Here is a 12,540-nt window from a genome sequence, read left to right on the forward strand (position 1 = left end):
TCATCCAATTGGATTGATTAAGCAACACATGGTGAAGAGGGGAGGAGCCTTTCTACAGCTCTGGAAATCGAATGTCATAGTTTCTTATCATGATTTGCTCATTTCTTAGATACACAGATGCTACCAGCAAATATGAATCTGTCATGAAAACAGAGCCAAGCATTGCTGAATATACAATTCGTTCAAAGGAGAGGATTTGCCATTGCTTTTCTAAGGTAACAGTTGACTTGTTCCCAGAAATGTGAAAACTCATCATGTGGAATACCAACCATAAATCCCTTTCTCACATTTCCTTTTAGGACGAGAAGCCTGTTGAAGCTATTAGGGTTTGTTCTGAAGTTTTACAGATGGAACCTGACAATGTGAATGCCCTGAAAGATCGAGCAGAGGCCTATTTGATAGAGGAAATGTATGATGAAGGTAAATCTTTAAGGAATTTGATTTGCAGTACCGAAGTGTTGATTATGAAATTATCACATTTTAAGCTTCCTTTTCCTTAAAACAAGTTTACCAGAGTACCTGGAAATGTTGACGATTTAGAAAAATGGCAGAGAACTTGAAAATTACTCTTCCATAGTGGAACCTGAAAGATATACCATGTGAGGAAAGAGTTCTGCCATTGAAACCAGTTCAGTACAATAGAAAAATAAATATTTTAGCTTTTTTTTGTAGAAAGTTAGGAAAAAAAATAAAATAGAAAATTTAAATTGTAGTTCTCATGTCATCCAGAGGTAATCACTGTTCATTTTGCATTTATCTTTTCCAACTTTCGTCTATGCACATGTATTACTCTATATTTTATGCACATATACATATTCTCTCTCTGTCTCTCTCTCTATATATATATACACACACATATATATACACACATACTCGGTGTGTATGAAATATATATACAGAAAGCATACATATATGTCATATATCCCTAATATAAAATGATCCTCTGTGACCCCAAGCTGTTGAGTAAAATAGGACAGCTGCTGCCCTGTTTTGTTCAAGCCGAATGAAGTAACAAGAGATTCCTGCTAGATGTTGTGAGGACCTTGGATAAAAGCAGTGCCCTGTTTCTGGAAGATAACTGTGGCGTATACAGTAATATATAGTTTTTGAAAAATAGAATCCATATATATATGGATATATATATATATATATATATAGTTTTATACCTTTTTTCATGTGACACCAAGTTATGAACATTTAAATGAGACAGTTTTTAAAAAAAATAGCCTTATAAGCCCTTATTGCAAATATTTTGTTTCAAATTCAGGTAAAGCATTTTAAATCAAAAATAGTAATTTTCTCTTATAGTTAAATGAAGGGTTTGAATGGTAAAATTTGGTTTGTGATACTCTTTTTAAGGCAAAACTGGTCAATCTCTTTTTCCCTGCTTTCCTCAATTAGAAAAGAATCTTGCTTCTAAGCAAGTTCCTGGTTTCCAGGCAATGGTAACAACCTGGTCACTACTATTCGTGTGACATCTTGTGGGGGATTCAGACCTTGAGGTCTCTGAATGAGGCTTGAACTGAATGCAGTCAAAATGATGTTTTAATATTCATAAGCAGGCTTCAATAAGGCATGTAGTCCACATAGAAAATCCCTTTAGCATGCTCCTTCTCTTTCCTTTTGAGCTACCGTGTCTACTTGGTGAGATGGTTTTACTCTAGGATTTTGCATTCCAGTTAGTTTTTGGAACTCTTTATCAAAGATACTTTTGTCATCTGTATGTAAACTCTTAGCTCTCACTGCGAAATTAGAGAAGCTACAGAAGAATATAAAGAGCTTAGCTGTTAAAAAAAAAAAAGGCTATATCTTGTAGAATGCTAAATATAATTTGAAAGATGCTTTTGGAACTTGAATGTTAAACTGACTTGCTTTTTGGGGAAACCTGATGGCTTAATTCTGGAAGAAAAAGATGCTTAGTGCTAATTTGATATAATTGATCTGGTTTCTTTTTTTTTTTTGGAAATGGAGTCTTGGTCTCTTACCCAGGCTGGAGTGCAATGGTGTGATCTTGGCTCACTGCAACCTCCACCTCCTAATTGCAACCAGTTCTTCTGCCTTAGCCTCCCGAGTAGCTGGGATTACAGGTGTGCACCACCACGCCTGGCTGATTTTTGTACTTTCAGTAGTGATGGGGTTTCACCATATTGGCCAGGCTATTCCCGAACTCCTGACCTCAAGTGATCTGCCTGCCTTGGCCTCCCAAAGTGCTCGGATCAATTGGCCCTGCCCAGTTGATCTGTCTTTGAAGCCTGTTGTTTCCTTGAAAAACTTCTTTTGTATAGGAATTTATTAAAGAGAGAGAGAGAGAATGGTTACCAGCTCTCTAAATTTGCAAAAGAAAGAAAGGAAAAGAGCCTGTATAACTGAAACTGACAAGTATTATCTGACTTGTTTGGATTGGAATCAGGGGTTTAGTAAATGATGTAAATAAATAATAATCTACTTAACTAAGCTAAATAACAGTATGTCTTCAGTTTACTTGAGTTAGAAATATGCTTTCCATATTCTTCTTCCTGGTTTTACCTTTTTAAAATAAGCAATTAAAAATGATGGCAGGTACATAATAAAGAATGAATAGGTGTAGGTTAGTGAATAATGGAACATGGACATTTATTAATTTGGGGCTTAGAATTATCAGGAAACATATCGGGATATCACTCAATAGAAAGCAAGTAAAGTAAGACTGTTATTTGAGGATGCCTCTGAGATCTTGAAAAATCAAGGGAAATTCTCCGTTGTAATAGCTTTTGAGAGGAAGAAACTGACACTGAAGCAATACTAAAATATTGGCAAATTCCTTTGAATATAGGGGTAACACAGGTGTCCTTAGGAAATGATCAGTTATATTTTGCTAGAACTTTAGCGATGTGAGGGCAGAGACTTGTGGCTGTTATGTTAACTGATGCATTCCTGGTGCTTGTGCTGGCACTCATGTTTGCTGAATGAATGAAGGTAATTTATTTATTATACAATGAAGTCATAGTGGAGAGTAGGGAATTTAGAATTAGTCCTGCCTTTGAGTCTGGCTTTGTGCAGTTATTCTATTTTTTTTTTTTTTTTGAGATGGAGTCTCGCTCTGTAGCCCAGGTTGGGGTGCAGTGGCGTGATCTCGGCTCACTGCAACTTCTGCCTTCCGGGTTCCAGTTCAAGCAATTCTCCTGCCTCAGCCTTCCAAGTAGCTGGGATTACAGGAACTGCGCCACCATGCCCAGCTAATTTTTGTATTTTTAGTAGAGACAGGGTTTCACCATGTTGGCCAGGCTGGTCTTGAACTCCTGACCTCGTGATCCACCTGCCTCGGCCTCCCAAAGTGCTGGTATTACAGGCATGAGCCACCGTGCCTGGCCAGTTATTCTATTTTTTGTTTTTAATTCTGGTAAAAGATACAATATAAAATTTACCATGTTAACCATTTTTACATGTATAATTTAGTAGAGTTAAATATGCTCACATTGCTGTGAAAAAAATCTTCAGAACTTTTTCATCTTTCTAATCTGATCTCTGTACCCATTAAACAGCCGTTCCTTTTTACCTCTCCCTTAACCCTTGGGAACCACCATTCTGCTTTCTGTCACTGAATTTCACTATTCTAGATCCTCATGTAATTGGAATCATATACTATTTGTCTTATTGTGCCTGGCATGTTTCACTTAGCATAGTATTCTCCAGGTTCATCCATGTTGTGGCATGTGACAGGATTTCTTTTTCTTTTAAGGCTGAATAGTATTCCGTTGTATGGATATCCCACATTTTCTTTATTAATTCATCCACTGATGAACATTTGTGTTGTTTCTGCCTTCTGGCTATTGGAATGGTGTTGCTGTGGATATGGGTGTGCAAATATCTCTTTGAGACCCTGGTTTCAATTCTTTTGGATCTCTACCTAGAAGTGGGATTGCAAAATCATATGCTAGTTCTTTTTTAATTTTTTGAGGAACTTCCCTACTGGTTTCTGTCATGGTTACACCATTTTACAATTTTACTAGCAGTGTATAAAGATTCTGATTCTTTCACATCCTCATCAACATTTTTTTTTTTTTTTTTTGAGACAGAGTCTTGCTCTGTCGGCCAGGCTGGAGTGCAGTGGTGCAATATGAGCTCACTACAATCTCCACCTCCTGGGTTCAGGTGATTCTCCTGCCTCAGCCTCCTGAGTAGCTGGGATTACAGGTGTGTGCCACCACACCTGGCTTTTTATTTTTATTTTTTTTTATTTTTAGTGGAGACAGGGTTTTCACCATGTTGACCAAGCTGGTCTCGAACTCCTGACCTCAAGTAATCCATCCGCCTCAGCCTCCCAAAGTGGTGGGATTATAGGTGTGAGCTACCGTGCTCAGCTGGTCAACATTTTAGATTTTCTCTTTTTTTTTTTTGATAGTAGCCATCTTAATGGGCTTGAAGGTGGTATCTGGTTTTGGTTTTGATTTGTATTTCCCTAATGATTAGTGATATTGAGCATCTTTTCATATGCTTCTTGGCCATTTGCATATTTTCTTTGGAGTATGCCATTTATTTTTGCTATATGGTTTCAATCAAGTCATTTAATTTGTTACTTTTTACTCTACTTGTCTGTAAAATAGGAATAAGAACAGTACTTATCTCCTAGAATTGTGGTGGCTATTAAACAAGATGATGCTCAGAAAATGTTCAGCCGCATCTAAATCAGTGGTTTCCACTGTACTCATTTTCAGCTTGTTTGGAACTTGCATTGACTTTTCTGTACACACAGTATTGTGTGGGATGCCTAGCTAGCTAGGACTAACCTGTGACTGCTGCCTGAACTCCCTTTGACCCAGCTGTTATTGTAGTGTTACTAGTAATATCAATAATTCCGTGACTGCTGCATGAACTCCCTTTGACACAAGTTATTATAGTGTTACTAGTAATATCAATAATTCTGTGAATAGGGCCAAGTAGAGTGCGTTCTCTGGATGAAGGCTGGCCTGGGCAAAATTGTGAAAGAGGTAAAGTTTATCTTTTGATTCCCTAGGGTGTTGTCCTATTCGCAGATTCTCGTGCCCTCTTGCTTATCCTGGGACTCCACCCTGTCATACTACCTAGGCCCGCCCTATCCCACAGAAGTATTCTGTGTTCAAAATTTATACCGGCTGGGCATGGTGGCTCACACCTGTAATCCCAGAATTTGGGAGGCTGAGGCAGGTGGATCACCTGAGATCAGGAGTTCGAGACCAGCCTGGTCAACATGGTGAAACCCTGTCTCTACTAAAAATACAAAAATTAGCCAGGCATGGTGGTGTGCACCTGTAATCCCAGCTACTCGGGAGGCTGAGGCAGGAGAATCACTTAAACCCGGGAGTTGGAAGTTGCAGTGAGCCGAGATCAGGCCATTGCATTCCAGCCTGGGCAACATGAGCAAAACTCAGTCTCAAAAAAAAAAAAAAAAATACATATATATATACACACGCACCACCTCTGTGCATCAGCAGTTTCAGCCCCCAGCACAGCTGCGTTTTGGTAAGAGTGGTCAAATTTAAGATATTTGTTAAAAACGCTGCTTGGTTTCTATTCCTTATGAGATAAACATTTTTAACCCAAAGGAGTCTGAATAGTGGAACTTCAGGCAAGTGCTTGTGCCACCAGGTCAGGCAGCCTAGGAGGGAGGTACTGGGGCCACAGGCCTGCCTCCTGGGCATGAAGGAGACCATTCCCTCTAGCAGATCGGATTTCTCTTGGCTGATGCTTTTTTTCAAGGTTGTTAACCAGGGGTTCCTGGCTTCTGTTTATGTGGAGGAGAAGCGGAAGAGATTGGTCTTTGTTGGAAGATGCTGATTGTATTTAAGATCATAACTAAATGTGACTTTGTAAGTTGGAGGCTGCTTATATTATTGCCATTCTTTATACAACATTATAATAACCATGGACACATGTAATCAGAATCTAAAAAGCAGATGCTCCTGAAACTTCCACCTCTTGAAATAAGTTCATCTACTGTAGCTCAGCTAATTAGTTGGAAGCAGGTGGTTAGAATAAATGGCTAGTCCTTTGCAAAAACAGTTAGTGGGGTATGGCATGTAGGTTGATGAAGTCCTTTGGCTGTACATTTCCTGAACTGTAAAGTCGTGCTTGCAGTTTTTATTCACTCAGGCCTCTTAGCCGCAGCTGCAGACTTCTCATTTCTTTTGAAAAGTGTGTGGTTACAAGGAACACTACATAGCTACCTGCTAGTTTGGGATTAGCACATTTGCTGACCATATCAGTTGGGTAAAACATTGTACTCCCTCTGGTGCCAACTCTCTGAACCCATGAGCATAATATGGAGGTGAGGAAGTAGGAAACTATTACAATAGTCAAACAATATTATTCAGAAAAAGACATAAGATGGATTTCCAAATTATGAAAAGCTTAAAGTGTTGGAAGTAAAAAGTGCTAAGGAAAAAAAGATCAAAAAGGTCACTGCAGGTGCAGAGCTGGGACAGATGCTTAGAAAGCTGTGGAGGGGTCCTTTGCCCTCTCCCAACAGTGACAAGACATGTTTGATCTAGTGCAGGGTAGGTTTGGATAGAGACACCTATATGAAACAGTCATAGATATGTTACCATTTTGGCTTTTTGTTAATTGACAAGACTGTAATTTCCTATGACTAATGAGTGTGATCTCAAGTATGCTTCTTTAAGAAAGGAAAAAAAAAAAAACCCAAGATTTTTTCATCATCTTAAATAGAAACAGACTAAGTATATGAACGAAGGCCTGTATTTGTATCTGCCTACTCCAGTGCTTTGAATAGAGCTGGTGATATTTCTTAACTGTTGATAAAGTACAGCATAAGATTTAAAATCTCATAATTCAACAGAACTGCAATTATTTTATTTGTGTTTTACTGTTAGCACTTTTATCTCTTTTCCCCTATAAAAATGTTAACAGTCCCTCATGTATAATAGATGCTAAAAATAAAGTCAACAAAACAGATGTATAGAGCATGTTAGTGTATCGGATTCAGTTAGTGTGCAGAACAAATTTTGGCCCCTGTGTATAGAATTAAACATAGTATCTCTCTTCATTGTTTAAATTGGCCTAAAATATAATGGCTAGACTTGCCCTCAGATTTGATGTTAGAATGTGATCCACTGTAGGAAGTAGTTACTTCAGTGGGAGAAACTGACTTTAAATTGTTCAGCCCTCTTCACTGAGCTCACAGCTCTCATACACTTCTGGGCTCATCATGAGGCTGTACCCTAAGGTTCTTAGGTATAGGATCTTTCCCATTGATGTCTTAAGGATGAATATGCATAAAACATAGTGGTGGGAAACTTTTTATTTTCATTGTTTATATTATGACAGTCTCACAGCAGGTAAACACTCTACCCAACATTTTATTATGAGAAATTCCAAATAAAGAGAAAAGTTGAAAGAATTTCACAATGAACACCCATGTCCTCACCATACAGATACTGAAATTAACAGTTGACGATGCCTTATCACATGTATCTGTCTCTCTAGCCCTCCATTTATCCATCAGTTCATCTTTTTATGATGCATTTAAAAAAAGGTATTTGGTTTACTTTTCCCCCAAATACTTCAACTTGTGTATCATTAACTTGAATTTGTTTACTGTCCTCCATTTTTTTTCTTTCTTTAGTGATAATTTTAGATACAGTAAAATGTACAAGTCTTAGGGATACCATTCCTAAGGTCTGATACCCATGCGACATGTTAAAGCAAGAAATCATTCATGATACTTGTTAAAGACAGTAAGTCAGACTTTATTCAAGGGGGACTACGGTGCAGGTAGAGGGGCCACTGCAATGGGGTCTTGCACTGGGGAGACAGATTGGGTTTGACTCTGACTCCAGCAAGGACAAATGGGGATTTATAGCCAAGGAGCAGTGTTGGGGGTCAGTGGGTGGGATTCTTGCTAGTTAAGGTCAACAGACTCTGTGTTGAAGGCAGGCCAAGGTCATATGGAGAGTGGAGGGTGAGAAGTGTGACAGATACTGGTGGGGAGGGGTTTCCCTACACTGATGTAGCAGGATTCTTGCTCAAGCTGGATTCCACAGGAACAGAGAGGGAAGTCTAGAGTCTGGATCTGGTCAGAAACAGGACTCAGAGGAGCTGACCAAATTTCTGGTCAGAGGAGACAATCTTTGTTTAACCCAACTCCTGTCAAGATATAGGACATTATATTACCCTCTTGTCTCTTACCAATCAGTCCCCATCCCATCCCCCACAGGCAACTCTGTTCTGATTTTCTCCATCATGGATTAGCTTGGCCAATTCCAGATCTTTATATAAATACAGCCATGTATAGTATATCCTCTTTTGTATAAAGCTTCATTCCTTCAGCATATTTTTGAGATTTATTTATGTTATTACGTGCTTTGGTAGTTTATTCTTTTTTATTGATCAAGAGCAGAAGTTGGCAAACTTTTCCTATAAAGAGCCAAATAGTAGAGACCCTGCGCACCATGTGGTGTCTGTTGCAACTACTCAGCTCTGCCATTGCAGTGCAAATGTGACCATAGATAATATGCAAATGTGACTATAGATAATATGCAAATGAATAGGCATGGTTGTGTTCCAGTAAAACTTCATTTTGAAAAACAGGTGGTGGGCTGGTAGCACTGTTATCACTTTTCTACTATAAAAAAGCAAAAAAGTATTCAGTATTTCACCAATAATCCTATCCTTGATGAAGGATATTTCATTTCATGCATATATCACACTTTACGTACTGTCATATTACCAGGCACTTCAGCTGACTTTTTTAGTTATTAAAAAAAAGCTGCTACGAACATTATTCTAACGGGCTTTTTTTAGACGTATGTTTTTGTTTATCTGCAAGCGGAGTTGCTGTCATAGTGTAAGGTGCTTGCTCAGTTTTAAAAGAAATTGCCAGACTCTTTCTAAGGTAATGTATAATTCATACTCCCACAATAAAGTACAAGAGTTCCAGTTGCTCCACATCCTTGCAAAGATTTTGTGTTGTCACTCTTTTTAGTTTTATCCATTTCGGTGTGTGTGAGTATCGATTGTGGTTTTAATGTGTGTTTCCTTGTTGACTAGGGTTGTTGAATAATTTCATGTGTTGTTTCTGTGTTTAAATATCTTACTTTGTGAAGCAAGCATTCTCTACGTGCTTACCCACTTAAAAATATTTGCTGTTTCGTTTTGTTACAGACTTGAACTTATTTATATATTTATGTTTTCCCCTTTATTCCATTAATGTGCTAAATTAAACTGACATTTCAAAAGTTAAGTCAACCTTTAATTATTGGGACAAACTCTTCTTGGACAGGGATTTAGATATTGCTGGATTTGATTTGCTGACATTTTAAGAAGTGTGCATCTGTGTTCATGAGGGATAATTGTTCTATAAGTTTTTTTGGTAATGTCTTTGTCAGAGTTTAGTGTTAAGGGTACACTGGACTCAACCAGTTCAAAATTGTTCCTTCCTCCTCTATTTTCTGAAAGTCATATAAGATTGGTATCATCTTTTCTTTAAGGTTTGAGAGAATTCACCAGTAAAACCATCTTCGTCTTGGAAGTCGTTTTTGATTTTTTTTTTTTTTTTTTTTTGGTAGGATGATTTTTGATGACAATTTTAGCTTTTTTAAATTTTGTTTTTGCTTTTTTTGAGACAAGGTCTTGCTGTGTCACCCAGGCTGGAATGTAGTGGCACAGTTATGACTCACTGCAGCCTTGACCTCCCAGGCTCAAGTGATCCTCCCACCTCAGCCTCCCGAGTAGCTGGGACTACAGGTGCATCCCACCACACCTGGCTAGTTTTTGTATTTTTTGTAGAGATGGTGTTTTGCCATGCTGCTCAGGCTAGTCTCAAACTCCTGGGATCAAGTGATCTGCCCACCTTGGCCTCCCAAAGTGCTGGGACTACAGGCGTTAGTCACTGCAACTGGCCTTACTTAGTATTATTCAGTATAAGGTTATTAATATTTTCTGTTTCATCTGTGTTAGTTTTTATAAGTTACATCTTCTAAGGAATGTTTCCATTTCTTGACATTGCTGAATTTGTTGGCATGAAGTTCATAATATCTTATTATTTAATGTCTATAAGATCTGTAAGATGATTCCTGCTTTGTTTGTAATATTAATAATTTGTATTTTCTTTTTTCCTGTTGATCATTGTAGACAGAGTTTGGTCAATTTTGTTGATCTTTTTAAGGAACCAACTTCAGGATTTGTTAATGGTTTCTATGGTTTTTCTTTATTACTTTATCAATTTCTGCTCTTTAGTTCCTTAGACTGACTTTGGTTGTACTTTGTGCTTTTGCTAGAACGTTCATTGATTTTAGGCCTTTCTTTCTTTTTAAATACAAGCATTTAAAGTTGCACCTTTCACATTTTGTTTTACTTTCATTATAACTTGGCTTGAAGTGTATTGTAATTTCCTTTCTGACTTCTGTGATGCATGGATTATGTATAGGTGTTCTAATTTTCAAATACTTGATGGTTTCTTAGGTACTTTATCATTTATTTTGAATTTAATTCCATTGTGGTCAGAGAACATGCTAGGTGTGATTTCCTTCCTTTTAAATTTATTTAGGCTTGTTTTGTGGTCCAGCATGGTATCTACCTTGATATATTCTATGTACACTTGAAAATAAGGTGTATTCTGCAATTGCTGGGTGTAATATTTGTTAGTTTTTCCATCAGGTATGAGGTGAGAGTTGTTAAGATCTTTATCTGTTGTGGAAATTGTGAACTTTCCTGTTTCTCTTTAATATTGTCAATATTTCCTTCATGCATTTTGAAGCTCTGCTATTAGCCTACATATTTATGACTGTCAAGTGTTCTCCTGATGAATTTTTACTTTTATTCTTACCCAGTGTTCCTATCCCTGGCAATACTCTTTTTCTTGAATGATTTTATATGATATTAATAGAATCACCTCTGCCTTCTTGATCTTATTGCTTGCATGGTGTATCTGTCTTCATCCATTTACTTTCAATGTCTTTGTGCCTTTATAAGTGTGTCTCTTACAGACATCATGTAGTTGCAACTTGCTTTGTTTCTATCAATTTTGATAATTATAATCTCCTTTGTTTGAAGTGTTTACTTGATCAGTATTAATGTGATTATTGATATGGTTGTATGTAGGTCCGCAATTTTACTATTGTTTTCTTTTTGTCCTTTTGTTTTTGAGTTTTGTTCCTCTGTTTCTGTTGTCATTTAGATGATTTGAATATTTCTAGTATCCCCTCTGGAGCGCAGCAGTTTTTCACAGGCGTGATTATTTTGCACTGTAGTCTTAAACTCCTGACCTCAAGCCATCCTCCTGCCTCAGCCTCCCAAGTAGCTGGGCCTATAGGTGCATGTCCTGCACCTGACTGTAACCACTTTTTAAATAAATTTCTAATATTAGTTTAATAGTTTCTAATTATTAGCTACCACTATAACTGAAATTAAAATAAGTCTTCCTCTAGCTCTTGATTTATCAATTTTAGGCAGTATCCCTTGTCTGCCTGTTACAGAAGAGGAAGAACTGAGTAGACCTCACTAGTTCCTTCTGTTCTTTCTCAACTTCAATTTTAGTTGAGTATTTGATCTTTTGGTTATATTTACAGCTTTAATGTAATATAAATAAATTTTAATATACCCAAGTTTCTTTCTTGCTCTGTCATCTTTAGATAGCATCTCAATTGTATACTACTGATAATAAGGAAATTAGTATATTTCCATCTGATCTTTCAACTACATTTTAAGTATGTGTTAGTATACTTTTATAATGTTTGTAGTATTTAGATTATTTCCTCTAACTATAATTGTGGATAGTAAGGAAATGAAAGCCATTTAGTAGACTAATGTACTGTATAACTGCAGTCTCAAGTCATGCGTTTGAATGCTTAGAGAAGGAGATGTCATCGTTTCACCAACCAGTGTCAGGTACATGGAGTCACCTGATCACACACGGCCACACCTTTAGTATGCTTCTCATTTGGCGCAGGAGTTTTCGGTAAGCCTCACCCCGAGTTAGAGTTACTGTTTCTCTGCCAGAAGAAACCTATGCCTCTGTCTTACTAAGAACATCTGGAGATTTTTAATGACACAGTTTGTATGAATGAGATCTGCTCTCTGTGAAGATACTTTTTTTTTTTTTTTTTACATTTTTTTTCTTTTCACTCTGAAGATATTCTTTAGCCCTATAACTCCTGGCTGTGCCTGGCCTGCTGCACATCTTTTGCCCCAGAACTCCTTTCACTGCCTTTCTGGGTTTTTCTGTCTTCTTTTTAAAAATTTAATCATGTCTTCATCTTTCTTGGATTCTTTTTATATTTTGCTTAAAGTGCATCCTCAGAAAGTGATATGAATGTGTCTGATGCCAGAAGGGAATATTGCAGCTTCTCAGAAATTCAGAGGAAAAATGATTTTTCACACAGACTTCTATGTATGGTAAACTATTAATTAGGGTAAGAATTCAGTTCAATTGTTTAGAAGTTTTCTTTTTTCAGTGTTCTGGAGACACTGGAATCACCTGTGGTGTAAAAGTTTGGAACAATCTCTGGAAAGACTGCTGCTTTACTGGAAGGTGACTTAGTGACAGCTTTCTCTGTGAAAATGTTT

General features: G+C 37.3%; 1 protein-coding gene across 1 annotated transcript in view; it reads left to right on the forward strand.

The window, feature by feature from the left end:
• DNAJC3 (DnaJ (Hsp40) homolog, subfamily C, member 3) overlaps positions 1 to 12,540 on the forward strand; it is a 107,032-nt gene that overhangs the window by 77,338 nt on the left and 17,154 nt on the right. The window contains exons 8-9 of the mRNA XM_011933801.1: positions 110 to 215; positions 300 to 420. Of these exons, the coding sequence (XP_011789191.1) occupies positions 110 to 215; positions 300 to 420 (227 nt within the window). The remainder of the gene's footprint in view (positions 1 to 109; positions 216 to 299; positions 421 to 12,540) is intronic.

This window comes from Colobus angolensis, unplaced genomic scaffold, assembly GCF_000951035.1.
Source record: "Colobus angolensis palliatus isolate OR3802 unplaced genomic scaffold, Cang.pa_1.0 Scaffold13, whole genome shotgun sequence".
NCBI lineage: Eukaryota > Metazoa > Chordata > Mammalia > Primates > Cercopithecidae > Colobus > Colobus angolensis.